The sequence below is a fragment of the Dendropsophus ebraccatus genome, chromosome 12 (assembly GCF_027789765.1).
Source record: "Dendropsophus ebraccatus isolate aDenEbr1 chromosome 12, aDenEbr1.pat, whole genome shotgun sequence".
In the NCBI taxonomy this organism is placed as follows: Eukaryota; Metazoa; Chordata; class Amphibia; order Anura; family Hylidae; genus Dendropsophus; species Dendropsophus ebraccatus.
Window position 1 is genome coordinate 7,803,442 of NC_091465.1, and position 27,696 is coordinate 7,831,137.

Here is a 27,696-nt window from a genome sequence, read left to right on the forward strand (position 1 = left end):
GTATAGAAACCATTAGGACATGACAATCACAGTGATCAGTCACCAGGCAGCCCTCCCCCCCCCCCCCCCCCCCCTATTATCTGCTGGATTGGGGGCTGCAGATGGACACACGTCCATTGTCCCGGCTGCTGTGGGATTGGCTGCTGAGTGTGGGAACCTCTTGTCAGGCCGCTCTCCACACATTGTTATGCAGGGAGAGGGGTATATAGAGGGGGCGGCTGCTCTCTAGTAGTCACACAGCTTCAGCCTCAGCCAGAACAAATCTACAGACCCCCAGACCCTGCACCATGGCTCCATGTAACATGAGGACCCCTGGTCATCAGGCTGCCGGTGGCCTCAGAAAGGTAAGACCCCCCTCTAGTCACAGCCCCCCCAGATCTCTGAGCTGCTTAAAGGGAACCAATCACTGGAAAAAAGCATATAGAGCTTTTGAAATGTGCTGTTAGAGCACACAGCACACTTGCCACACATGTTTCCATAGCCTCCGTGCCTTCCCCGTGTAAGCCGCAAAGTAACTTTATAAAACTGGCGCCCTGTATGCTAATTACCTGAGGTAGTCACCTGGGCGGTGTTCGGCTAGCAGGTAGTCACGGTCCCCTGGGCGTTCTTCCGCTGTAATCACGCCCCTCTGGGCGTGATTCAAATGGCAGAGTGGCTGCGGCGTCACTCGGGAGCGCGCCGTGCCCAACGTCGGCACGCTTACGTACTGATGCCGGACGCCGCCGCACATGTGCAGTGCAGCCGCTTCCATTCCGGTTGCACTGCGCCTGTGCAGAATAGCCTCGAACTCCGGCTAACAGGCTATTCGAGGCTATTCTGCACAGGCGCAGTACCGCCGGAATGGAAGCGGCTGCACTGCGCATGTGCGGCGGCGTCCGGCATCAGAATGTCACAGCTACACGGCCATTTGAATCACGCCCAGAGGGGCGTGATTACAGCGGAAGAACGCCCAGGAGATCGTGACTACCTGCTAGCCGAACACCGCCCAGGTGACTACCTCAGGTAATTAGCATACAGGGCGCCAATTTTATAAAGTTACTTTGCGGCTTACATGGGGAAGGCACGGAGGCTATGGAAACACGTGTGGCAAGTGTGCTGTGTGCTCTAACAGCACATTTCAAAAGCTCTATATGCGTTTTTCCGGTGATTGGTTCCCTTTAATATATTTATATATATATATATATATATATATATATATATATATATATATATATATATATATATAATGTATGTGATGGACTCTTGTGTTTTTTCAACCTTATCAGCTATGTAATATAATCAGTAATAAGAGACATCAGTCCTTGTATGACTATGAACAGAGAACAGGTCATAAAGGAAAGACTGAGGTTTTTTCCTCTTTTCCATTCCTGGTTTTGGTTTCAAAAATCTGTCAGATAAATCTGTCTGTGTAAAAGGACCCTAAGAGTTATTCTAGAAGTCTCCGTCCTTGCTGTGTAATAACCCTCCGTGTCTTGTTCTGCAGCTCAGGAAGCCGGTGATAGAGAAGATGCGGAGAGATCGCATCAACAGCAGCATCGAGCAGCTGCGCCTCCTGCTGGAGAACGAGTGTCAGCGCCATCCTGTCCCCTCCAAACCTGAGAAAGCCGATATCCTGGAGATGGCGGTCACCTTCCTGCAGCGGCTGCACATGGCGGAGAGAAGTAAGTGTCCTGTCCCGGCTCCTAACAGCCTCACAGGTTTCTTCCTGGGAGCAGATGCCGCCGCCGGGGATGGAGGAGCAGCTCACTGACATGTCTGTCTTTCCTCTTCTAGATGTCCCAGCAGCCTCCAGCCAGGCCCAGAGAGAAGGCTACTCCACCTGCGTCCAGGACTCCATCACCTTCCTGTCCCAGCAGCCCAGACACAGGCAGCTCCAGAGCCAGCTGCTGCAGAACCTCCCTGGGGCTCTATCTCCTCCTCTATCCCCTTGTATCTATCAGACCCCCAGCAAGCAGCAGAGCCCCCCAGACAGCAGCAAAGCCTTGTGGAGACCCTGGTAACATGGAGTCTGTATTATGTGGACTGTGGCCCCTTTGGCCTCCATTGCACTAGGAGATGACTATACTGCAGGGTGGGAGCTGGAGCTTCCTATAGTCTCTGCGGGACTCTGTGGAGACAGATTATTGTGTCGCCTATAACTATGTTCTATCCATATATATATATATATATATATATATATATATATATATATATATATATATGGGTCCCGGGTGGGACCTGAGGAGAAGTCTCATCCGTCTTCCAGTCTGTGCCGGTGATCCGGCTGTTAGTATGGGAATCCCACAGGGGAATAGGCTGCCCCATATACTGGGCTCCTATATGATTGGGTTATATAGGACTATAGGTATAAAGTGAATGATTAACCCCTTCACTTCTGGGAGGGATGTGTTTGCTTCTGAGATAGCAGGAGGCTCAGGTGTCGCCTCATTCCTGTAAGTTATAATAACCGGAAGTATTATAGTATATATATATATATATATATATATATATATATATATATATATAGCATATAATGTATTGTGCTCCTATAGATGTCTATGGGGCCCTGCTGTATCTCTATAGGCCTCTGATGGACAATATGTTATGATTGTGTAATCAGCGGCATCCAATCAGCAGTGAGATAAGTAGATACAATGTATCAGTCTGGTTGCTATTGGTTACTGCATAGGCTGTGCCTGTGGGGGGTGTCAGACACCTGTAGTGATGTGTATCACATCTGTCTGTATCTCAGCCTCATAGAGGATGAGAGATACGAGGCCACAAGCCTGAATATTATTATATAAGCTGTATATAGACTCCAGTATCTGGAGAGAAGTCACTGTGGATATTACTATGTAATGAGGCGTCATGTGCCGAGTAATATAATGTATAATGTACAATGTGTAATGTATAATGTACAATGTGTAATGTGTGATCTATTAGTCACCAGAGAATAAAGTAACTTCACATTGAGCAGATCTGCTTCCTGATTCATTATTTCTAGACATTTTTTTTTATAACTCTATCTATCTATCTATCTATCTCCTATCTATCTATCTATCTATCTATCTATTATCTATCTATCTATCTATCTATCTATCTATCTATCTATCTATCCCCTATCTATCTATCTATCTATCTATCTATCTATCTATCTATCTATCTATCTATCTCCTATCTATCTTCTATCTATCTATCTATCTCCTATCTATCTATCTATCTATCTATCTATCTATCTATCTATCTATCTCCTATCTATCTATCTATCTATCTCCTATCTATCTATCTATCTATCTATCTATCTATCTATCTATCTATCTCCTATCTATCTATCTATCTATCTATCTATCTATCTATCTATCTATCTATCTATCTATCTATCTATCTCCTATCTATCTATCTATCATCTATCTATCTATCTATCTATCTATCTATCTATCTATCTATCTATCTCCTATCTATCATCTATCTATCTATCTATCTATCTATCTATCTATCTATCTATCTATCTCCTATCTATCTCCTATCTATCTATCTATCTATCTATCTTCTATCTATCTTCTATCTATCTATCTATCTATCTATCTATCTATCTATCTATCTATCTATCTATCATCCACAAAGGGTCTCTCTTTCTATTAAACCAACATTAAGGGGTTATATAGGATTAGATAGAGGAGCAGCTATTTTCTTACAAAAACAGCGCCACCCCTGTCTTCAGGTTGTGTGCAGTATTACAATCCAGCTCTATACACTTCATTGGAACTAAATTGCAAACGACCACACCCAACCTGAGGAGAACGAATGTGGCTATGATTTTCTAAGCCTAGAAACCTCTTTAATATCTTGTGTACAGTCCTAGGGGGATGTATATACAGGTCTGTGCAGAAGACTTAGGCAGGTGGGGATGTATATACAGGACTGTGCAGGAGACTTATGGCCCTATTCCACGGGTCGTCATTCCCACGGGTCGGCCCTCGTTCCCCGCTCGCTGCCGCTGCTATTCAACGCAGCAGCAGCAGCGAGCGGGTGAGTGCGGGAGGAGGCGGCGGGGAGCTGCGGGGGGGCTGCCCGGGGGATCGCTGATCGTCCGGGCAGCCCATAGGATACAGCAGCGTCTGCTGCCGATGCTCCTATTCAATGGAGCGACGGCAGCAGATCGCTGCTATATCAGTCACTTGTTTTTCAACATGTTGAAAAACAAGCGACTGCAACGATCAGCCGATATGAACAATGTCGGCTGATCGTTGCGCTCTATTCCACGGGACGATTATCATCCGTAGCGGCCAATATCGGCCGATAATCGTTCCGTGGAATAGGGCCTTTAGGCAGGTGGGGATGTATATACAGGACTGTGTAGAAGTCTTAGGCAGGTGGGGATGTGGGGATCCCAGCCAGGACTCCAGCACAGGAGGAGATCACAGCCAGGACTCCAGCACCGGAGGAGATCCCAGCCAGGACTCCAGCACAGGAGGAGATCACAGCCAGGACTCCAGCACCGGAGGAGATCACAGCCAGGACTCCAGCACAGGAGGAGATCCCAGCCAGGACTCCAGCACAGGAGGAGATCACAGCCAGGACTCCAGCACCGGAGGAGATCACAGCCAGGACTCCAGCACAGGAGGAGATCACAGCCAGGACTCCAGCACCGGAGGAGATCCCAGCCAGGACTCCAGCACAGGAGGAGATCACAGCCAGGACTCCAGCACCGGAGGAGATCACAGCCAGGACTCCAGCACAGGAGGAGATCACAGCCAGGACTCCAGCACCGGAGGAGATCACAGCCAGGACTCCAGCACCGGAGGAGATCACAGCCAGGACTCCAGCACAGGAGGAGATCACAGCCAGGACTCCAGCACAGGAGGAGATCCCAGCCAGGACTCCAGCACAGGAAGAGATCACAGCCAGGACTCCAGCACAGGAGGAGATCCCAGCCAGGACTCCAGCACAGGAGGAGATCCCAGCCAGGACTCCAGCACAGGAGGAGATCCCAGCCAGGACTCCAGCACAGGAGGAGATCCCAGCCAGGACTCCAGCACAGGAGGAGATCACAGCCAGGACTCCAGCACAGGAGGAGATCCCAGCCAGGACTCCAGCACAGGAGGAGATCCCAGCCAGGACTCCAGCACAGGAGGAGATCCCAGCCAGGACTCCAGCACAGGAGGAGATCACAGCCAGGACTCCAGCACAGGAGGAGATCACAGCCAGGACTCCAGCACCGGAGGAGATCCCAGCCAGGACTCCAGCACAGGAGGAGATCACAGCCAGGACTCCAGCACCGGAGGAGATCACAGCCAGGACTCCAGCACAGGAGGAGATCACAGCCAGGACTCCAGCACCGGAGCAGATCACAGCCAGGACTCCAGCACCGGAGGAGATCACAGCCAGGACTCCAGCACAGGAGGAGATCACAGCCAGGACTCCAGCACAGGAGGAGATCCCAGCCAGGACTCCAGCACAGGAGGAGATCACAGCCAGGACTCCAGCACAGGAGGAGATCCCAGCCAGGACTCCAGCACAGGAGGAGATCACAGCCAGGACTCCAGCACAGGAGGAGATCCCAGCCAGGACTCCAGCACAGAAGGAGATCCCAGCCAGGACTCCAGCACAGGAGGAGATCCCAGCCAGGACTCCAGCACAGGAGGAGATCCCAGCCAGGACTCCAGCACAGGAGGAGATCCCAGCCAGGACTCCAGCACAGGAGGAGATCCCAGCCAGGACTCCAGCACAGGAGGAGATCACAGCCAGGACTCCAGCACAGGAGGAGATCACAGCCAGGACTCCAGCACAGGAGGAGATCCCAGCCAGGACTCCAGCACAGGAGGAGATCACAGCCAGGACTCCAGCACAGGAGGAGATCACAGCCAGGAATGATCCTCCTCACTCCACTCAGGACTGATCCTCCTATAAAGAACACTGCTGCAACTTTCTCATATACTTTCTGCTTATTTTCCTGACCATTATAAGATCTCTGCTTTCTGTCAGTTAATAAGAACATCTGTCCAGAGGAGAACCACTCAGACAAACCTATCACTTTGTTACAGATGTATCCAGTGTGGTCAATGCTCTGTGAGATACAGACAGGTGTCTACAATGTATCAGTCCAGGTACAATGTGTCCCCGTGAAGTGCACAAGGTTCTGGGGGTCCCATCCACTTCTTTTATCTCCCCTTATTCCTTATAGAGTGTTAGCTCTTCAGCACAGTCTCTGTCTTTGCTTATTTACACTTCAACAAGTAAGTAAAGATGAGGCACTCACCCTTCTCGTCTTCTTAAAAGCAGAAGTTTTATTTTACATAACTGCAGGTACAGACACAGACATGTGGACGGGCGACAGCCTGTTTCGCGTGCGTCACTACACGCTTCCTCTCGGCCCTACGTCACCACGTTCCCATACTCCTTTACGTCTCAGTCGTATAAACTGTCCATACGGGACAGCCTGCTTCACATGGTGGGGATGATAGCTCCTATAATTAAGCAGCATATTAGTGGCAGTAGCTTTTCTGTAGCCGCTTGTAACTACTTCACCCTTTTCAATCTGTAAGTGGACATCTAGGAAATCTAAACGATCTCCGCCAAACTGTGATGTGAAGGACATGTTGAAAGGATTGTTATTCATGTATGTTATGAACTGATTGAATTCTTCTTCTGACCCTGACCATACTATTAAAACATCATCGATGTACCTTAAATATAACGCAATTTTGGACACAAAAATATTCCGGATATTAAAAACCATGTGGTCCTTCAATTCCGCCAAATACAAATTGGCGAAAGTTGGTGCCACCGGCGTGCCCGCTGGCCATACCACTGGCCAGCGAACTGGAACGCATTGTGCCCAAGTACAAATTGCAACAATTCTCCCAGAAATTCCACTAGGTTTTCCTCACATTGACCCCCATTGAGCAATCGACTCCTAATAGCCTGCACACCCGCCTTCATCTGCTTTTAAGAAGACGAGAAGGGTGAGTGCCTCATCATCAGGGATGAATGAGCACCACCCGCAGTCACTTCAGGTCTTCTTGGAGAAGTGTTCAGACTGTCCGGTTCACCTGCGGTAGTGCCGAGACATTTCCTTTGTGGTGATTTATTCTTTGCTTATTTAACCTGTTACTGTGCAGATTGTATATTGTGTTTTATCTCTTTATTATAATAGAATTTCCTGGATATTTCTGATCTCCCTTATTACTTCCATCAGTTCTATCATTGCGGCTACTGCTGGGGGGGGGAGGGCAGGTCAGGAGACTCTTCCCTTACATTATAATCCCCCCCCCCCCTCTATTATCTGCTGGATTGGGGGCTGCAGATGGACACACGTCCATTGTCCCGGCTGCGGTGGGATTGGCTGCTGAGTGTGGGAACCTGCTCCGGCTCTGATCCTCACACATCATTATACAGGGGCTGGGGGCTGGGGGGCTGCACATCCCTGACCTCCCATCTGCACACAGCACCCTGCACTGCCTGACTGATGGCTTCTTATCGAGCAACTGCGCCTCCTGCTGGAGAAGGAGTGTCAGCGCCATCAGCTCCCCTCCAAACCTGAGAAAGCCGATATCCTGGAGCCTTGTGGAGACCCTGATAGTGACCGGACCCTCTGTGCCCCTCAGTGGAGATGTAATATAAAAATGAACAGCGCTCCATAGTGTAGAAATCAGGCAAAAGGGCATCAGGAAAAAGGAGAAAATGGAGATTCTCACCTGATGGTGTTGTGCAAATACAAGGCAGGTATATGAACCGCAGCCACTGCCAGGCGACCACAACGGGATAGTAACAGCAACAGAATCCTCCAATCCACAACTGGGTCCAATGGGCGCAGGTCCAAGTAAAAAAGCAAGGCAAAATAAAGTGCTAAAAATGTATTAAAAAACGACAAATTTAAAATGACAAGTTATTAAAAAACGTTTTTTAATGAATTTTTAGTACTTTATTTTGCCTTGCATTTTTACTTAACCCTGCCCGTTGGAACCAGTTGTGGATTGGAGGATTCTGTTGCTGCCTTAGTGGAGATGGGCACAGATCCCCCACTAATCCCCCTCATAGTCCATCAGACTGTGTGCACTGGGCTCTATACTGAGACATGAGGAGGGGTCTTCTATCATCCTGTATGGGCACATTGTATGGAGCCCCCCTGGATACTATGAATCCCCCCATTCTATGGATTGTGATGGATAATATGTATATAACATTGCAGAACAATGGAGGGGAGACCTCCGGCCTGATAGATACTGTAGATATTATATATCCTCCAGTGCTGTATATACTTCTATATACTACTATGTATATTCCAGCTCTATAGAGAGGGCTATGCTGCTATAGCAGATATATAGTGATGTATGGTCAGATATATATGTGACTGTATGTTACATGGATATTATTATGCTATGGGCTTTGTTGTTTGCAGTATTTGCAGTTATCCTATATACTATGGGGGGGACACAGAAGTCTGATATATCCTCCCCCATAGGGTATACTGTATATACCAGGTACACTCTGTGCTGAGCTCAGATACGTATATAGCGCAGTATAAATCAATGGGGGGAGATTTATCAAACATGGTGTAACGTGAAACTGTCCCAGTCGCCCCCGGCAACCAATCAGATTCCACCTTTCATTTTCCAAAGGGTCTGTGAGGAATGTAAGGTGGAATCTGATTGGTTGCTAGGGGCGACTGAGCCAGTTTCACTTTACACCATGTTTGATAAATCTCCCAGTGTTCACTATTATTAGAAGTATCCTGTATATTATACTATAGATTATAGTGTATATTATAGATGAGATATGATTATATTGATGGGTTGCCTGGAGGATTCTGGCACTAATCCTTCTTATAATGAATAACCCTGGCTACACATGCCAGTGGCTATTACATGGATCCTACAATATTCAGTACTGAGCCCCTCTATGGGACCCCACGCACAGTTTCGACAACCTCTCGTTGTCTTTCTCAAGCAAAGACAACGAGAGGTTGTCGAAACGTTGCATCTGTTTGTTCACCATCTTTTGGAATAAAATACACCTTTGTACTATCAGAGCTGGTGTGCCGTGGACTCTCCATCTTCTATTTGTGGAATCCTTGGAGGGAGGGAAGGAAGGATAGATGTCTCTGGGGAGGAGGTGGATGTGGAGGTGAGAAGAGACGTCTGACATCCCAGTGACATCTCCTCACCCTCCACATCAAAGAGGAATAGATGGGGCGGTGTAGAATAACAGTATATATGGGGCAGACGTTGTTCCTCAACCAATCTGACAATGATCGGCCATCAATATTAGATGAGTGGGGGTCTGATGGCCGCCCCCTTCCCATTGCAGTGCTCATGTGTCCACCACAAACTCTATTTGTCCACAATTTTATTAACCCCTCTATCGCCATAGCCACATGTGCAGGAAATCACTCACCCAGGTAGTTTAGTTTATATTTCCTCTTTATGGCTCCTGTGCATAAAAAAAAAGCAACAATACAATGCGCCCTGGTGAGATATAGCCACCGTTTTCTGTCCCCAGCTCCTGTACAGACCTATGAGTCTCCATGGTTACAGACTGTAAACAAGCCATGTGTAGCTCTGCAGTCATATGCTCATAGCTATGTCCATAGGTGGTAGATGTAAGGGAGGATTACTATGGGATGGTAAGGGTTTGTTTACAGTCTGTAACCATGGAGACGCATAGTTCTGCATAGAAGCTGCAGACACAAAGGGATACAATGGAACAATATATCTTGGTTATCAATGTATACACATCTTTAAAGGGGTTATCCTGGATTGGAAAAACAGCACCACCCTTATCCTCAGGTTGTGTGTGGTAGTGCAGCCCAGTTCAACTAAAGTGAATGGAATTGAGATGTAATATTACACAGAACATGAGGACAGTGGAGTGAGGAGACTGCCTCAAAGCTAAGCAACCCAGTCATCCAAACGTCACTTATATAATAGAAAAGGACAACAACTGATACTTGTTCAATACTCAATAATTTTATTGTTCAGGATAAAGACATCAATAAATTACGAGAGTAATGTGTGAATAATCAGCAACTTATAGGAATCTGCAAATATTGCATCATATTACAGAACGTATCATCAATGTGATATACCGGAACACTATATACTCTATATAACATTGCATCATATTACAGAACGTATCATCAATGTGATATACCGGAACACTATATACTCTATATAACATTGCATCATATTACAGAACGTATCATCAATGTGATATACCGGAACACTATATACTCTATATAACATTGCATCATATTACAGAACGTATCATCAATGTGATATACCGGAACACTATATACTCTATATAACATTGCATCATATTACAGAACGTATCATCAATGTGATATACCAGAACACTATATACTCTATATAACATTGCATCATATTACAGAACGTATCATCAATGTGATATACCGGAACACTATATACTCTACATAACATTGCATCATATTACAGAACGTATCATCAATGTGATATACCGGAACACTATATACTCTATATAACATTGCATCATATTACAGAACGTATCATCAATGTGATATACCGGAACACTATATACTCTATATAACATTGCATCATATTACAGAACGTATCATCAATGTGATATACCGCAACACTATATACTCTATATAACATTGCATCATATTACAGAACTTATCAATGTGACATACCACAACACTATATACTCTATATAACATTGCATCATATTACATAACTTATCAATGTGATATAACACTATATACTCTATATAACATTGCATACACTATATGCTTTATAACATTGCATACACTATAGAATAATAAGCTAGTGCTGACTGCAGACATTGCACATCCTCAACCTGCAGATCTCTGCAGCAAAAACTACAACTCCCATCATGCTATATACTCTATATAACATTGCATCATATTACAGAACTTATCAATGTGACATACCACAACACTATATACTCTATATAACATTGCATCATATTACATAACTTATCAATGTGATATAACACTATATACTCTATATAACATTGCATACACTATATGCTTTATAACATTGTATACACTATAGAATAATAAGCTAGTGCTGACTGCAGACATTGCACATCCTCAACCTGCAGATCTCTGCAGCAAAAACTACAACTCCCATCATGCCATGTCAGCCATGTGTTGTCAGTGCACAATGGGGGTTGTAGTATTGCAACAGCTGGAGAGATGCAGGTTGGAGACTATATTCCTGCTGAGCTCTTGCATCGATAAATATACATAGTATATAGGATGACTGCAAATATTGCATACAACAAATAAAGAATATAAAGTAATAATATCCATGTAACAGCAGTCACATATATATCTGACCATACATAGATCTGCTATAGCAGCATAGCCCTCTCTATAGAGCTGGAATATACATAGTAGTATATAGAAATATATACAGCACTCTACGATATATAATATCTACAGTATATATCAGGCCGGAGGTCTCACCTCCATTGTTCTGCAATGTTCTACAGGTGTATACAGGAGGATGTGATACTCATCACTACAGGTGTATACAGATGGATGTGATAAACATCACTACAGGTGTATACAGGAGGATGTGATACACATCACTACAAGTGTATACAGGAGGATGTGATACACATCACTAGAGGTGTATAAAGACGGATGTGATACACATCACTACAGGTGTATACAGATGGATGTGATAAACATCACTACAGGTGTATACAGGAGGATGGGATACACATCACTACAGGTGTATACAGGAGGATGGGATACACATCACTACAGGTGTATACAGGGGGATGGGATACACATCACTACAGGTGTATACAGATGGATGTGATAAACATCACTACAGGTGTATACAGACGGATGTGATACACATCACTACAGGTGTATACAGGGGATGGGATACACATCACTACAGGTGTATACAGGAGGATGGGATACACATCACTACAGGTGTATACAGATGGATGTGATAAACATCACTACAGGTGTATACAGACGGATGTGATACACATCACTACAGGTGTATACAGGGGGATGGGATACACATCACTACAGGTGTATACAGGAGGATGTGATACACATCACTACAGGTGTCTGACAAACCCCGCACAGGCACAGTCTATGCAGTAACCAATAGCAACCAGACTGATACATTGTATCTACTTATCTCACTGCTGATTGGCTGCCGCTGGTTACACAACTATAACACATTGTCCATCAGAGGCCTATAGAGATACAGCAGGGCCCCATAGACATCTATAGGAGCACAATACATTATATACTATATATATATATATATATATATATATATATATACACACACTATAATACTTCCGGTTATTATAACTTACAGGAATGAGGCGACACCTGAGCCTCCTGCTATCTCAGAAGCAAATACATCCCTCCCAGAAGTGAAGGGGTTAATCATTCACCTTACACTTATAGTCCTATATAACCCAATCATATAGGAGCCCAGTATATGGGGCAGCCTATTCCCCTGTGGGATTCCCATACTAGACTGGAAGACGGATGAGACTTCTCCTCAGGTCCCACCCGGGACCCATATATATATATATATATATATATATATATATATATATATATATATATATATATATGGATAGAACATAGATATAGGTGACACAATAATCTGTCTCCACAGAGTCCAGCAGAGACTATAGGAAGCTCCAGCTCCCACCCTGCAGTATAGTCATCTCCTAGTGCAATGGAGGCCAAAGGGGCCACAGTCCACATAATACAGACTCCATGTTACCAGGGTCTCCACAAGGCTTTGCTGCTGTCTGGGGGGCTCTGCTGCTTGCTGGGGGTCTGATAGATACAAGGGGATAGAGGAGGAGATAGAGCCCCAGGGAGGTTCTGCAGCAGCTGGCTCTGGAGCTGCCTGTGTCTGGGCTGCTGGGACAGGAAGGTGATGGAGTCCTGGACGCAGGTGGAGTAGCCTTCTCTCTGGGCCTGGCTGGAGGCTGCTGGGACATCTAGAAGAGGAAAGACAGACATGTCAGTGAGCTGCTCCTCCATCCCCGGCGGCGGCATCTGCTCCCAGGAAGAAACCTGTGAGGCTGTGAGGAGCCGGGACAGGACACTTACTTCTCTCCGCCATGTGCAACCGCTGCAGGAAGGTGACCGCCATCTCCAGGATATCGGCTTTCTCAGGTTTGGAGGGGACAGGATGGCGCTGACACTCGTTCTCCAGCAGGAGGCGCAGCTGCTCGATGCTGCTGTTGATGCGATCTCTCCGCATCTTCTCTATCAGCGGCTTCCTGAGCTGCAGAACAAGACACGGAGGGTTATTACACAGCAAGGACGGAGACTTCTAGAATAACTCTTAGGGTCCTTTTACACAGACAGATTTATCTGACAGATTTTTGAAACCAAAACCAGGAATGGAAAAGAGGAAAAAACCTCAGTCTTTCCTTTATGACCTGTTCTCTGTTCATAGTCATACAAGGACTGATGTCTCGTATTACTGATTATATTACATAGCTGATAAGGTTGAAAAAACACAAGAGTCCATCACATACATTATATATATATATATATATATATATATATATATATATATATTAAGCAGCTCAGAGATCTGGGGGGGCTGTGACTAGAGGGGGCTCTTACCTTTCTGAGGCCACCGGCAGCCTGATGACCAGGGGTCCTCATGTTACATGGAGCCATGGTGCAGGGTCTGGGGGTCTGTAGACTTGTTCTGGCTGAGGCTGGAGCTGTGTGACTACTAGAGAGCAGCCGCCACCTCTATATACCCCTCTCCCTGCATAACAATGTGTGGAGAGCGGCCTGACAAGAGGTTCCCACACTCAGCAGCCAATCCCACAGCAGCCGGGACAATGGACGTGTGTCCATCTGCAGCCCCCAATCCAGCAGATAATAGGGGGGGGGGGGGGGGGGGGAGGGCCGCCTGGTGACTGATTGTCCTGGACATGGGGGGTTAATTGCCCGACACAGTTATTTATTTCTTGGTAATTATATAGATATGAAACAGATAATAGATAGGAGATAGATAGATAAATAGATAGATAGATAGATAGATAGATAGATAGATAGATAGATAGATAGATAGATAGTTAGATAGATAGATAGATAGGAGATAGATAGATAGATAGATAGATAGATAGATAGATAGATAGATAGGAGATAGATAGATAGATAGATAGATAGATAGATAGGAGATAGATAGATAGATAGATAGATAGGAGATAGATAGATAGATAGATAGATAGATAGATAGATAGATAGGAGATAGATAGATAGATAGATAGATAGATAGATAGGAGATAGATAGATAGATAGATAGATAGATAGATAGATAGATAGATAGGAGATAGATAGATAGATAGGAGATAAATAGATAGGAGATAGATAGATAGATAGATAGATAGATAGATAGATAGATAGGAGATAGATAGATAGATAGATAGATAGATAGATAGATAGATAAATAGATAGGAGATAGATAGATAGATAGATAGATAGATAGGAGATAGATAGATAGGAGATAAATAGATAGGAGATAGATAGATAGATAGATAGATAGATAGATAGGAGATAGATAGATAGATAGGAGATAGATAGGAGATAGGAGATAGATAGGAGATAGATAGATAGATAGATAGATAGATAGATAGATAGATGATAGATAGATAGATAGATAGATAGATAGATAGATAGGAGATAGATAGATAGATAGATAGATAGATAGGAGATAGATAGATAGGAGATAGATAGATAGATAGATAGATAGATAGATAGGAGATAGATAGATAGATAGATAGATAGATAGATAGATAGATAGATAGATAGATAGATAGGAGATAGAAGATAGATAGATAGATAGATAGATAGATAGATAGATAGATAGATAGGAGATAGATAGATAGGAGGATAGATAGATAGATAGATAGATAGATAGATAGATAGATAGATAGATAGATAGGAGATAGATAGATAGATAGGAGATAGATAGATAGATAGATAGATAGGAGATAGATAGATAGATAGATAGATAGATAGATAGATAGATAGATAGATAGATAGATAGGAGATAGATAGATAGATAGATAGATAGATAGATAGATAGATAGGAGATAGAAGATAGATAGATAGATAGATAGATAGATAGATAGATAGATAGATAGATAGGAGATAGATAGATAGGAGGATAGATAGATAGATAGATAGATAGATAGATAGATAGATAGATAGATAGGAGATAGATAGATAGATAGATAGATAGATAGATAGATAGGATGATAGATAGATAGATAGATAGATAGGAGATAGATAGGAGATAGATAGATAGGAGATAGATAGATAGGAGATAGATAGATAGATAGATAGGAGGATAGATATTTCTGTGTTTTCAGGGATTACAGACTTTCCTATGATAAGTTTCCAGCCTCTGTCCCCCTTGTCCTCAGTATATTGGGGTCTCCAGACCTAATACTTCTCCCCCAGGTGGTCTTCTATCATCCAGTCCATACTGTCTCCTCTATATAAGTTACAGTCTTTATAGTTTGTTATAGATATGAGATCAGTGTGAGGTCTGAACTGCTGATCTATCAGATTGGATACATGGTATCTAACACTTAGATACACTGTAATTCTCAGCATTATTATTGGGCCTGTAGAGATTTCCTGACAATCCTGTAACATATTGGGGGTTTCTGTAATTCTATGTGATTCCCATATAATGATATTACAGGAATAATGGCGGATTTATAGTCAGGTATAGTCCCTGGTGTCTATGGCCGATGCCTCAACCAACATGGATTATCAGCTGAAGGGTGTCCTGGCATGCTGGGACTTGTAGTTTTGTAAAAGCTTTAGACCACAGGCTGGAGAACACTGAGTTATAATGTATGGTGAAGCTTTATAGGACCCCACTATGTTCTACAGGTGAGAGCTCTGTGGACCCCTCCCCAGGCAGGGACATCTCTCTATGCCTGTGCAGCCTGTGAAGTGAGTGACACGTGACTGTGAACTACAACCCCCAGCATCAAAGCCAGGAAGTGTGTCTGTAATAACCGCACATGGGGGAACCTGCAGAGGAATAAGACCCCCAGTCACAATAAGTCACACATAATAACACATCAGATAATCCAGAAAGTCTGATAATCCGGAACAGTACCGGAGAGGTGGAGTCCATAGCTCCTGCACAGGCAGTGTCTGTAACCCTCAGGGCTTTGTGTTTTTTTGGGACTTATATCTTTTGGTTTCGACCATCTTGTAAACTGGAAACCAGTTTTTCAACTTTCTGTGTATTGTCTCCGCAGGACGGTGTTCACACCAGAGGCGTCATTACAGGAGAATCGCAGTTTATGGGATGTAAATCACTTACTGACAATACACACGTATCACATAGAGAAGCATCTATTCACACAGAATACAGTGTAATGTCACCTCCTATACATATATACAGTGTAATGTCACCTCTTATCCATATATACAGTGTAATGTCGCCTCCTATATATATATATATATATATATATATATATACAGTGTAATGTCACCTCCTATCCATATATACAGTGTAATGTCACCTCCTATACATATATATATATAGTGTAATGTCACCTCCTATCCATATATACAGTGTAATGTCACCTCCTATACATATATACAGTTTAATGTCACCTCCTATACATATATACAGTGTAATGTCGCCTCCTATATATATATATATATATATATATACAGTGTAATGTCACCTCCTATCCATATATACAGTGTAATGTCACCTCCTATACATATATACAGTGTAATGTCACCTCCTATACAGAATACAGTGTAATGTCACCTCCTATACATATATACAGTTTAATGTCACCTCCTATACATATATACAGTGTAATGTCGCCTCCTATATATATATATATATATATATATATATATATATATATATATACAGTGTAATGTCACCTCCTATCCATATATACAGTGTAATGTCACCTCCTATCCATATATACAGTGTAATGTCACCTCCTATCCATATATACAGTGTAATGTCACCTCCTATACATATATACAGTGTAATGTCACCTCCTATCCATATATACAGTGTAATGTCATTTCCTATAGATTCTCAGCCATTCTGGTTGCTCTATGTAATATATATATATATATATATATATATATATATGGGCAGACTAGATGGATCATGGTCCGGTCTTGTAGGTTTTGTTGCTCCGGATAAGGACACTCACTCTCTATATATGTTACCATGACAGCTCTGGATATCAAGGGGTTAAATCTATATATTAGATAGATGGTGATTGAGACCCCCCTGCTGTGCATTATAGATCCTATACATTACTACACAGGTCACATGTTTGGCTTCTATGAACATATTCTGATATATCTCACTTACATATAATGGTGCGTTTTGATTTTTGAAGCCAAAGCCAGGAATGGATTTGAAAAGAGTAGAAATCTCAGTCTTTCCTTTATGACCTGTTCCTGGCTTTGGCTTCAAAGATCTGTCAGATAAATCTCCCTGTGGTCCAGTTTAGTCCCCATGGTCATGACTAGGGATGACTAATGATATCAATGCAGTCTTAAAGGGATAGTTCAGCAATAACATTCTTTCAAATTAACTGGTGTCAGAAAGTTATATAGTTTAGTAGTTTACTTCTAGTCTTCCGGTACTTATCAGCTGCTGTATGCCCTGCAGGAAGTGCTGTATTCTTTCCAGTCTGACACAGTGCTCTCTGCTGCCACCACTGTCCATGTCAGGAACTGTCCAGAGCAGGAGAGGTTTTCTATGGGGATTTGCTGCTGCTCTGGACAGTTCCTGACATGGACAGAGGTGGCAGCAGAGAGCAGTGTGTCAGACTGGAGAGAATACACCACTTCCTAACAGAAGTAAACTACAAATGTCTAACACTTTCTGACCCCAGTTGATTTAAAAATAAATAAATAAATAAATAAATATATATCACTGGAGTTCCCCTTTAATACTGTTCTCGATACTATAACTAGCCACAGTGATTAAACCATAGGCCGTGGCCGTCGCTCCCTATCAGTCTCCTGGGGGAGATACTATTTCTGTCATCACAATGTAAATGTATTTGTTGAGATTTCCCACAGATCGGGTCCCGGAGAACAATAGACGTGTGTCTGACAGCGGCTCAACAAAGCAACAGCTGGAGATGGGGTCACCCGGCCCGTGAGAGGCCTGGATGTGGGAACGGGCTGCCGACTACACCATGCCAGTGTCACCCCGCACAGCGTAATAGTGAGCTGGGAACCGTCCCAGAGCCCCTTACAAGGGGATAAATGGGGGGACTGTTGTTTGGTGGCACCCCCTGTCCTGTGTGCTGTCCCCCTGCCCTGTGCGCTGTCCCCCTGCCCTGTGCGCTGTGCCCCTGCCCTGTCCTGTCCCCCTGTCCTGTGTGCTGTCCCCCTGCCCTGTGCGCTGTCCCCCTGCCCTGTGCGCTGTGCCCCTGCCCTGTCCTGTCCCCCTGTCCTGTGTGCTGTCCCCCTGCCCTGTGCGCTGTCCCCCTGCCCTGTGCGCTGTGCCCCTGCCCTGTCCTGTCCCCCTGTCCTGTGTGCTGTCCCCCTGCCCTGTGCGCTGTCCCCCTGCCCTGTGCGCTGTGCCCCTGCCCTGTCCTGTCCCCCTGCCCTGTGCGCTGTCCCCCTGCCCTGTGCGCTGTGCCCCTGCCCTGTCCCCCTGCCCTGTCCTGTCCCCCTGCCCTGTCCTGTCCCCCTGCCCTGTCCTGTCCCCCTGCCCTGTGCGCTGTCCCCCTGCCCTGTCCTGTCCCCCTGCCCTGTCCTGTCCCCCTGCCCTGTGCGCTGTCCCCCTGCCCTGTGCACTGTCCCCCTGCCCTGTGTGCTGTCCCCCTGCCCTGTGCCCTGTCCCCCTGCCCTGTGCGCTGTCCCCCTGCCCTGTCCTGTCCCCCTGCCCTGTCCTGTCCCCCTGCCCTGTGCGCTGTCCCCCTGCCCTGTCCTGTCCCCCTGCCCTGTGCGCTGTCCCCCTGCCCTGTGCGCTGTCCCCCTGCCCTGTCCTGTCCCCCTGCCCTGTGCGCTGTCCCCCTGCCCTGTGCGCTGTCCCCCTGCCCTGTGCGCTGTCCCCCTGCCCTGTGCGCTGTCCCCCTGCCCCCTACAGACAGCACAGTGGGTATAGCTCTGTATAGAGATACTATATGGCGGCACACTGAGTATAGCACTGTACAGTGGTACTATATGGCGGTACAATGCGAATAGCGCTGTACAGTGGGACTATTTGGCAGCACACTGAGTATAGTGCTGTACAGTGGTACTATATGGCGGCACACTGAGTATAGGGCTGTACAGTGGTACTATATGGCGGCACACTGAGTATAGCACTGTACAGTGGTACTATATGGCGGCACACTGAGAATAGCGCTGTACGGTGGCACTATATGGTGGCACACTGAGTATAGCAATGTACAGTGGAACTATATAGCAGCACACTGAGTATAGCACTGTAGGGTGGTACTATATGGCGGCACACTGAGAATAGCGCTGTACGGTGGCACTATATGGTGGCACACTGAGTATAGCAATGTACAGTGGAACTATATAGCAGCACACTGAGTATAGCACTGTAGGGTGGTACTATATGGCGGCACAATGAGTTTAACACTGTACAGTGGTACTATATGGCGGCACACTGGGTATAGCAATGTACAGTGGTACTATATGGCGGCACACCTGTGCGCTGTCCCCCTGCCCTGTGCGCTGTCCCCCTGCCCTGTGCGCTGTCCCCCTGCCCTGTGCGCTGTCCCCCTGCCCTGTCCCCCTGCCCCCTGCCCTGTGCCCCTGCCCTGTGTGCTGTCCCCCTGCCCTGTCCCCCTGCCCTGTGCGCTGTCCCCCTGCCCTGTGCGCTGTCCCCCTGCCCTGTCCCCCTGCCCCCTGCCCTGTGCCCCTGCCCTGTGTGCTGTCCCCCTGCCCTGTCCCCCTGCCCTGTGCGCTGTCCCCCTGCCCTGTGCGCTGTCCCCCTGCCCTGTGCGCTGTCCCCCTGCCCTGTGCGCATCAGGATCAGGGCAGAATTATAAAGTCATCCGGCAATATAGACGGATAATAAGAAAAATATTTTCAACTTTATAGAATAATTTGTATCTTAGTGTCCTAAGAGTTTTTAGATCTTTGCTTGCTGTCAGGGAATGGCAGCCGCCTGGGACCGGTCCTGATCATGCTGCCAGGAGAAGGAGAGGATAGCCTGGTCAATGGGGGAACAAGCTACGTGTCCTGACTAGGGAGAGGCCTAAAGGGGACCTGGCACTTTAAGAAACTTTTGACATGTGATCAAACTTTTTGATTGGTCAGGCTCTGGGTGGCTGAACGCTTCTTCTATCTTGGTCACTTTGTACGGTGATGGGAGAGAACACACTCAGCAGGCTCTTCTCCCAACCTGTTCTAGCGATCGCTTGGGCTCCACACACTCAGACCCAAAACTTTTCACTTGTCTCTATTTCTCTCCAGAGATCAGCCAATGCAGCGGCGTCTGGCAGCGGCTTATTCCCCCGTCTCCATACTTAATACATGGACACTCAGCTTAGGTGAGTTGTTGACAGAATTTTTTTTTTCAAATAAATGTTGTCAGAAAGTTATACAGAGCAGGAGAGGTTTTCTATGGGGATTTGCCGCTGTTCTGGACAGTTCCTGACATGGACAGAGGTGGCAGCAGAGAGCACTGTGTCAGACTGGAGAGAATACACCACTTCCTGCAAGACACACAGCAGCTGAAAAGTATTGGAAGACTGGAGATTTTTAAATAGAAGTAAATTACAAACCCATATATCTTTCTGACACCAGTTGATCTGAAAGAGAAATGTTTTCGCTGGAGTTCCCCTTTAAATGCGTCCATCTATTTTTCTATTACAGGCGGCTTCATTGTTTCGGTGTCCCCGGTGATGTCACAGACAATGACACAATGAATGTCTCCGGGTTGGGGGGGGGGGGGTCACATATTTTCACTGCATTGATTTTCCAGCCTATTATATGATGGAATGATTGGGTGTGCGGCTGACTTCATCACATTCCTGCCTGAAAGGCGTCGGGGTGGTCGGGGGTGGTCGGGGGGAGAATTCTCACAGGAATCCATCGTTTAATCTCATTCATACTGGGAAACTCGTGTGGCCGCCTAACCCTCTGGGAACAGTTCATCTAATGAAGCGGCCATTGTTCTCTCTGTTCCCTACACTCGGCCACTGACGGATTCAGAACGGCCATTCACTGATGGAAGCCGGAGCCCTGTAGTGTATAGCGCCCCCTACAGACAGCAGGCTGTCACACAAGTGTAGGGTCCATAGGAATGGCTCAGAAACCTGCACAGCTATTGTCACATCTAACATATTGCCCCGGAGCACAGCTGCTTTCCTCCAGAAACAGCGCCACCCCTGTCCACAGTTTGTGAGCGGTATTTCAGCTCCGTTCCATTGAAATGATGAGTTGTGATACCACATCGAACCTGAGGACAAAGGTGGCGCTGGTTTTGGTAGAAAACAATGCTTTTCTAAAGCACAGCAGAGTGGTACTATATGGCGGCACAGTGGGTATAGCAAATAATGAAGAAAGAAGACGCAGGGCACTCACCGTTGGTTGCTATTCAGACCATCCAATTTATTTTGGTATGCAGGGGTAGCGAGGGAGACAGGAATGGGTGACCGCAGTTTCGCGGCGTGTGCCGCTTTGACGAACCCCTGTGGGTATAGCTCTGTACAGTGGTACTATATGGTGGCACAGTGGGTATAGCGCTGTACAGTGGGACTATATGGCAGCACACTGAGTATAGTGCTGTACAGTGGTACTATATGGCGGTACACTGAGTATAGGGCTGTACAGTGGTACTATATGGCAGCACACTGAGTATAGCACTGTACAGTGGTACTATATGGCAGCACACTGAGTATAGCGCTGTACGGTGGTACTATATGGTGGCACACTGAGTATAGCACTGTAGAGTGGGACTATATAGCGGTACAATGCGTATAGGACTGTACAGTGGGATTATATGGCGGCACACTGGGTATAGCACTGTATAGTGGTACTATATGGCGGTACAATGCGTATAGGACTGTACAGTGGGATTATATGGCGGTAAACTGAGTATAGCACTGTATAGTGGTACTATATGGCGGTACAATGCGTATAGCACTGTACAGTGGGACTATATGGCGGCACACTGAGTATAGCACTGTATAGTGGTACTATATGGCGGTAAAATGCGTATAGGACTGTACAGTGGGATTATATGGTGGCACACTGAGTATAGCACTGTATAGTGGTACTATATGGCGGTACAATGCGTATAGCACTGTACAGTGGGACTATATGGCGGCACACTGAGTATAGCACTGTATAGTGGTACTATATGGCGGTACAATGCGTGTAGGACTGTACAGTGGGATTATATGGCGGCACACTGAGTATAGCACTGTATAGTGGTACTATATGGCGGTACAATGCGTATAGGACTGTACAGTGGGATTATATGGCGGCACACTGAGTAGGCTCCATATGTTGCCATACAGCTCTGCAAACAAGGAGAAGTTAAAGTAAACAAGAGCAGAATATTTCAAGTGTCCTCGTGACGACCATTTCTTTATCTTGTCCTCTAAGGTGGTCGCTCTCGCCGGGAGCTGTCGCGTCGTGGCGGTCGCTCTCGCCGGGAGCTGTCGTGTTGTGGCGGTCGCTCTCGCCGGGAGCGGTCGCTGTCGCTCTCGCTGGGAGCTGTCGAGTCGTGGCGGTCGCTCTCGCTGGGAGCTGTCGAGTCGTGGCGGTCGCTCTCGCTGGGAGCTGTCGAGTCGTGGCGGTCGCTTTCGCTGGGAGCTGTCGTGTTGTGATGGTCGCTCTCGCTGGGAGCTGTCGTGTTGTGACGGTCGCTCTCGCTGGGAGCTGTCGAGTCGTGGCGGTCGCTCTCGCTGGGAGCTGTCGAGTCGTGGCGGTCGCTCTCGCTGGGAGCTGTCGTGTTGTGACGGTCGCTCTCGCTGGGAGCTGTCGAGTCGTGGCGGTCGCTCTCGCTGGGAGCTGTCGTGTTGTGACGGTCGCTCTCGCTGGGAGCTGTCGAGTCGTGGCGGTCGCTCTCGCTGGGAGCTGTCGAGTCGTGGCGGTCGCTCTCGCTGGGAGCTGTCGTGCCGGGCGGGTGTCGGCCCACAGGGGCAGCGGCTGGTCGGACAGGCTTTTTGGCAGCGCTGTGGGAGTTGGAGTTTGCTAAGTTTTCCCACACTGTCCTCTATAGAAGACATTCAGCCCCAGCACAATGGAAGTGTGCCGCACGCCATTCATCATGGGGGGATCTGACCTCACCGGGTGTTACGCTGTAATTCTGCTGGGGGCCATCTGGAGGCCGAGACCCCCTTTACATGATCTCACCGCCTAAGAATGTACATGGATCCGCGGATGGTCCAAGATGGAGAGAAAAGTCTTATTATAAACTAATGTGATATATCTTCACCTGTATCAGATATGTAGCTGGGGGCAATAAAGACCCCCCAAAACATTAGACATGGTGTCAGCCAGACCCACGACCTAAGCCACACTGGCCAATCATCTGTATATGGTGGCCTCCTGACTCCACCCCCCCCACCCCCCCTCAATTATAGGTGATGTTGGGGTCGGCCATGTTCTTTGGGAGATAAGCCGCCACCACAACTTATTTGGAACCCATGACAGTCATCACAGGTGTGGCTCATAACTTCTGGGCCACAATGCAAAATATGTCACAGGGCCAATGACTACTGTGCGCCTTATGTCTTCTTATGGAGAAGAGATGTCTTGGGGCCCCAGCCTATGGGGGTCCCTGGGGTCAGATTTCACCAGTCATTAAACATTCATCACCTATCCCTTTAAATGGCCTCTTATACCCACTTTATACCAGTCTGCCCCATACAAGCTCATACACCAGCACCGACCCCCTCCACACCCCTAAAGAGGATGAAATAAGGAAGAAAAGAGAAAACAATAGGTGCTCAAACCCCAGCGAGACGTCTTAAAGGGGCTCAATACCCTCTTAACCGTATGAAGCCTCTGAAATGAGACATTTATATGTAAATGAGGTGATGTCATCGATTTAACCCACGATCATTGAAATGTGGCAGGAATGAAGGGGCAGGGGTCCGGCCCTCACTCATAATCCAATTAGCCCATTGTGTCCTCTCCTCCCCCTGTATACGGATCATCGCCTGTATACTCTCAGTGTCACATCTACATCACATATATAGTAATCATGGGAATATTGGTAGATCAGCCCTATGCATCAAACATCATACTATTATACCATATGTATAGGTACTACAACCCCCAACATGGAAGACTATGACCTATACAATACTGTTATACTCTCTATATAGAGAATACCACAACCCCCAACATGAAAGACCACTAGATATGGCCATAACATAATTCTGTTATACTCTCTCTATATAGAACACTACAACTCCCAGCATGCCCAACACTGGAGAATCCCATGATACTGCAATACTGTAAACATAGAACACTACAACTCCCAGCATGCCCAACCACTGCACATGTTCATAATACAATCCCATCATCCTCTCTATATAGAATACTACAATTCCCAGCAGGACCAACCACTGGACATGTTCATAATACAATCCCATCATCCTCTCTATATAGAACACTACAACTCCCAGCATACCCAACCACTGGACATGTGCATCATACAATCCCATTATCCTCTATACATAGAACACTACAACTCCCAGCATGCCCAACCACTGGACATGTTCACAATACAATCCCATTATCCTCTATACATAGAACACTACAACTCCCAGCATGCCCAACCACTGGACATGTTCATAATACAATCCCATTATACTCTCTATATATAGAACACTACAACTCCCAGCATGCCCAACCACTGGACATGTTCACAATACAATCCCATTATACTCTCTGTATATAGAACACTACAACTCCCAGCATGCCCAACCACTGGACATGTTCACAATACAATCCCATTATCCTCTATACATAGAACACTACAACTCCCAGCAGGCCCAACCACTGGACATGTTCACAATACAATCCCATTATCCTCTATACATAGAACACTACAACTCCCAGCATGCCCAACCACTGGACATGTTCACAATACAATCCCATTATACTCTCTCTATATAGAACACTACAACTCCCAGCATGCCCAACCACTGGACATGTTCATAATACAATCCCATGATCCTCTATGGTGACGCTTTCCATCCTGTGGGTCTCCTGCCATTGCTGCACACTGCAGTCCTCCTCTCCCCCGGCTGATAACAGAGGACAATAGAGCACATTCTAGTGCACATTATGGCTGCTTCCTATCCCCAACCCTATGATGTCATCTTCTCCTGAGACAATGGGGCAGTATATAGTAGTAATAGATTTGGGCTATAGAGGCGGCCGCCCAGGGTCTCCTCCTGTATTTCCCTCCAGTGATAGATATTTGGCGGAGGAGGAGGAGGGGGCTGCACGTGTCTGGGGGCCACACGAGCCTTTCCCAGAATCTTGTGTATCATCAGCAGCCCCCAGCCCATTGTCCCCCATAGTCCACCTGCTATCCCCGGGCAGGAGCACAGCAGTAATTGAAGCTCTGGCCATTGTGCTGGGGAGGGGGCTGTGATTGGCTGCTGACTGTGGGAAACCTCACCAGGCTCAGGACTCACAGATTCAGCCCCTGATATGACTTATAAATAGGGGACGGTCTCACATCTGTCACAGGGAGAATTATCACCCATCACAGATAACGCTGCAAGCAATGGCGCCCACCAGGGCTGATGCGGAGTACAATGGTCAAAGGGCCAAAACTGCCCTGCGGGTGAGTATCAGCCTGATCTATGACATCACACAGGGTTCCTGTATGTAAAAATATAAAACATCACAATAATAACAAATAATAACAATAAACAACATGTAATACAGAGTAACATCATAGCACAACATAACAACATAGCACAACATAACAACATAGCACAACATAACAGATGCAGAACTAATAAAAAAGTAACATTATAGTAGAACATAACAACATAGCACAACATAAAATCACAGGACAACATAACAACACAGTGAAACAACACCACAGCACAACATAACAACATAAGTCGCAGAGTGATACAAAGTAACATCATAGCACAACATAACAACATAAGATGCAGAAATTATATCATAGCATAACATAACAACCTAGCACAACATAATAACATAAGTCGCAGAAGTAATACAAAGTAACATCATAGCACAACATAATAACAGCACAATATAAGAACATAGCACAACATAACAACATAGACGCGGAAATAATACAAAGTGACATCACAACATAACAACATAGACCCAGGACTAATACAAGTAATATAACAATGCGACTTTTCTCTCGTTCAATAGATACAAAATGAGTCCATAACTAATGATTGGACTGATGGGTTGCGTTACACTTGTCCTGGGCATAGGAGCTAACAATCTATTCACATCATTTAGGATTTTAATGCTTTTGCTTTTATTTGCAGCAACTGAGGAAACCGGCGGTGGAGAAGCTGAGACGGGAGCGTATAAACAGCAGCATCAGACAGCTGCGGTCCCTGCTGGAGAGAGCAGGTCCCAGTCACCCTCCAAGCTCCAAACTGGAGAAAGCCGATGTGCTGGAGATGACGGTTACCGTTCTGAAACAGCGACACCTGCTGGTGAATGGTGAGTAGTGCATCCTGCGAAGCTGCAGTATTGGTGTATAATACTAGAGTACAGGAGAGTATAGAGGGTGCAGGGGGGCAGATGGATGTTGGGGGGTTTCTGCAGAAGCCATAGAGCCACATTACTTGGATATAAGTGTCTCTACGGCTATATGTGGATATATATGTGGATATAAGTACATGGTATAATCTATGATTGGTGCCCACGTGGGTATAAATGATATGGAGAGTTCATTCTTATTTTTCTTCTGTAGCAACTTCAACCTCTTCAAAACGTCCTTTCCAAGACTACGGCCATGGCTACAAGCGTTGTCTGGAGGAGACCTTGCAGTATCTGTCATATCCTGAGAAAATGGGTCCTGCCAACCAGCAAGTGGCGCAGTATGTAACCAGAGATGGCGCAGCGGGCAGCACAACATCCCAGGGGGCATCACCGCCCGCCTCAGAGCAGCCACCCAAACACGTCCTCTGGAGGCCATGGTAAAGAAGGGGGATCACAGCTCCACCTTTCACCCTCTGTCATCTATGGACTTGGTGACATTACCGATACTGAGGAACAGGCCGGGTCATGTGACCATACCGATACTGAGGAACAGTCTGGGTCATATGACCATACCGATACCGAGAAACAGTCAGGGTCATATGACCATACGAATACCGAGGAACAGTCCAGGTCATGTGACCATACTGATAACAAGAAACAGTCATGTGACTGACCATACAGTTACTGAGTCATGTGACCATAGCGATACCGTAGAACAGTCTGGGTCAAGTGACCATACTGATACAGAGAAACAGTCATGTGACCGACCATACCGATACCGAGGAACAGTCCGCGTCATGTGACCATACCAATACCTGGTCATGTGACCATGTCTCCCTCTATTAGTAGAAAAGTTATCTTTTTCGCCAGTTTAGTTGCTTCATGTTGAAGTGGTCAGTAGTATTTCCAGGAAATTGATTGAGCGCTGTCTATATTGTACATAAGAATCATGTCGTGTATGTATAACCCGAAATTATATATGT

General features: G+C 46.1%; 3 protein-coding genes across 3 annotated transcripts; 2 read left to right on the forward strand and 1 right to left on the reverse strand.

Moving 5' to 3' along the window:
• Window positions 1-287: 287 nt before the first annotated feature.
• LOC138769593 (transcription factor HES-5-like) lies at window positions 288-2,128 on the forward strand. The gene is made up of 3 exons (XM_069948164.1): window positions 288-344; window positions 1,484-1,661; window positions 1,774-2,128. Exons 1-3 carry the CDS (start codon window positions 288-290, stop codon window positions 1,998-2,000), a joined length of 462 nt encoding a protein of 153 aa, XP_069804265.1. The 3' UTR covers window positions 2,001-2,128.
• A 10,576-nt stretch (window positions 2,129-12,704) lies between these two features.
• LOC138769647 (transcription factor HES-5-like) lies at window positions 12,705-13,669 on the reverse strand. The gene is made up of 3 exons (XM_069948250.1): window positions 13,613-13,669; window positions 13,082-13,265; window positions 12,705-12,966 (listed from the first exon to the last, which is right to left on the reverse strand). The coding sequence occupies exons 1-3, from the start codon at window positions 13,667-13,669 to the stop codon at window positions 12,749-12,751; spliced, it is 459 nt and encodes a 152-aa protein (XP_069804351.1). The 3' UTR covers window positions 12,705-12,748.
• A 12,070-nt stretch (window positions 13,670-25,739) lies between these two features.
• On the forward strand, window positions 25,740-27,163 carry LOC138768603 (transcription factor HES-5-like). The gene is made up of 3 exons (XM_069946558.1): window positions 25,740-25,799; window positions 26,491-26,671; window positions 26,925-27,163. Exons 1-3 carry the CDS (start codon window positions 25,740-25,742, stop codon window positions 27,152-27,154), a joined length of 471 nt encoding a protein of 156 aa, XP_069802659.1. The 3' UTR covers window positions 27,155-27,163.
• The last annotated feature ends 533 nt before the right edge of the window (window positions 27,164-27,696 follow it).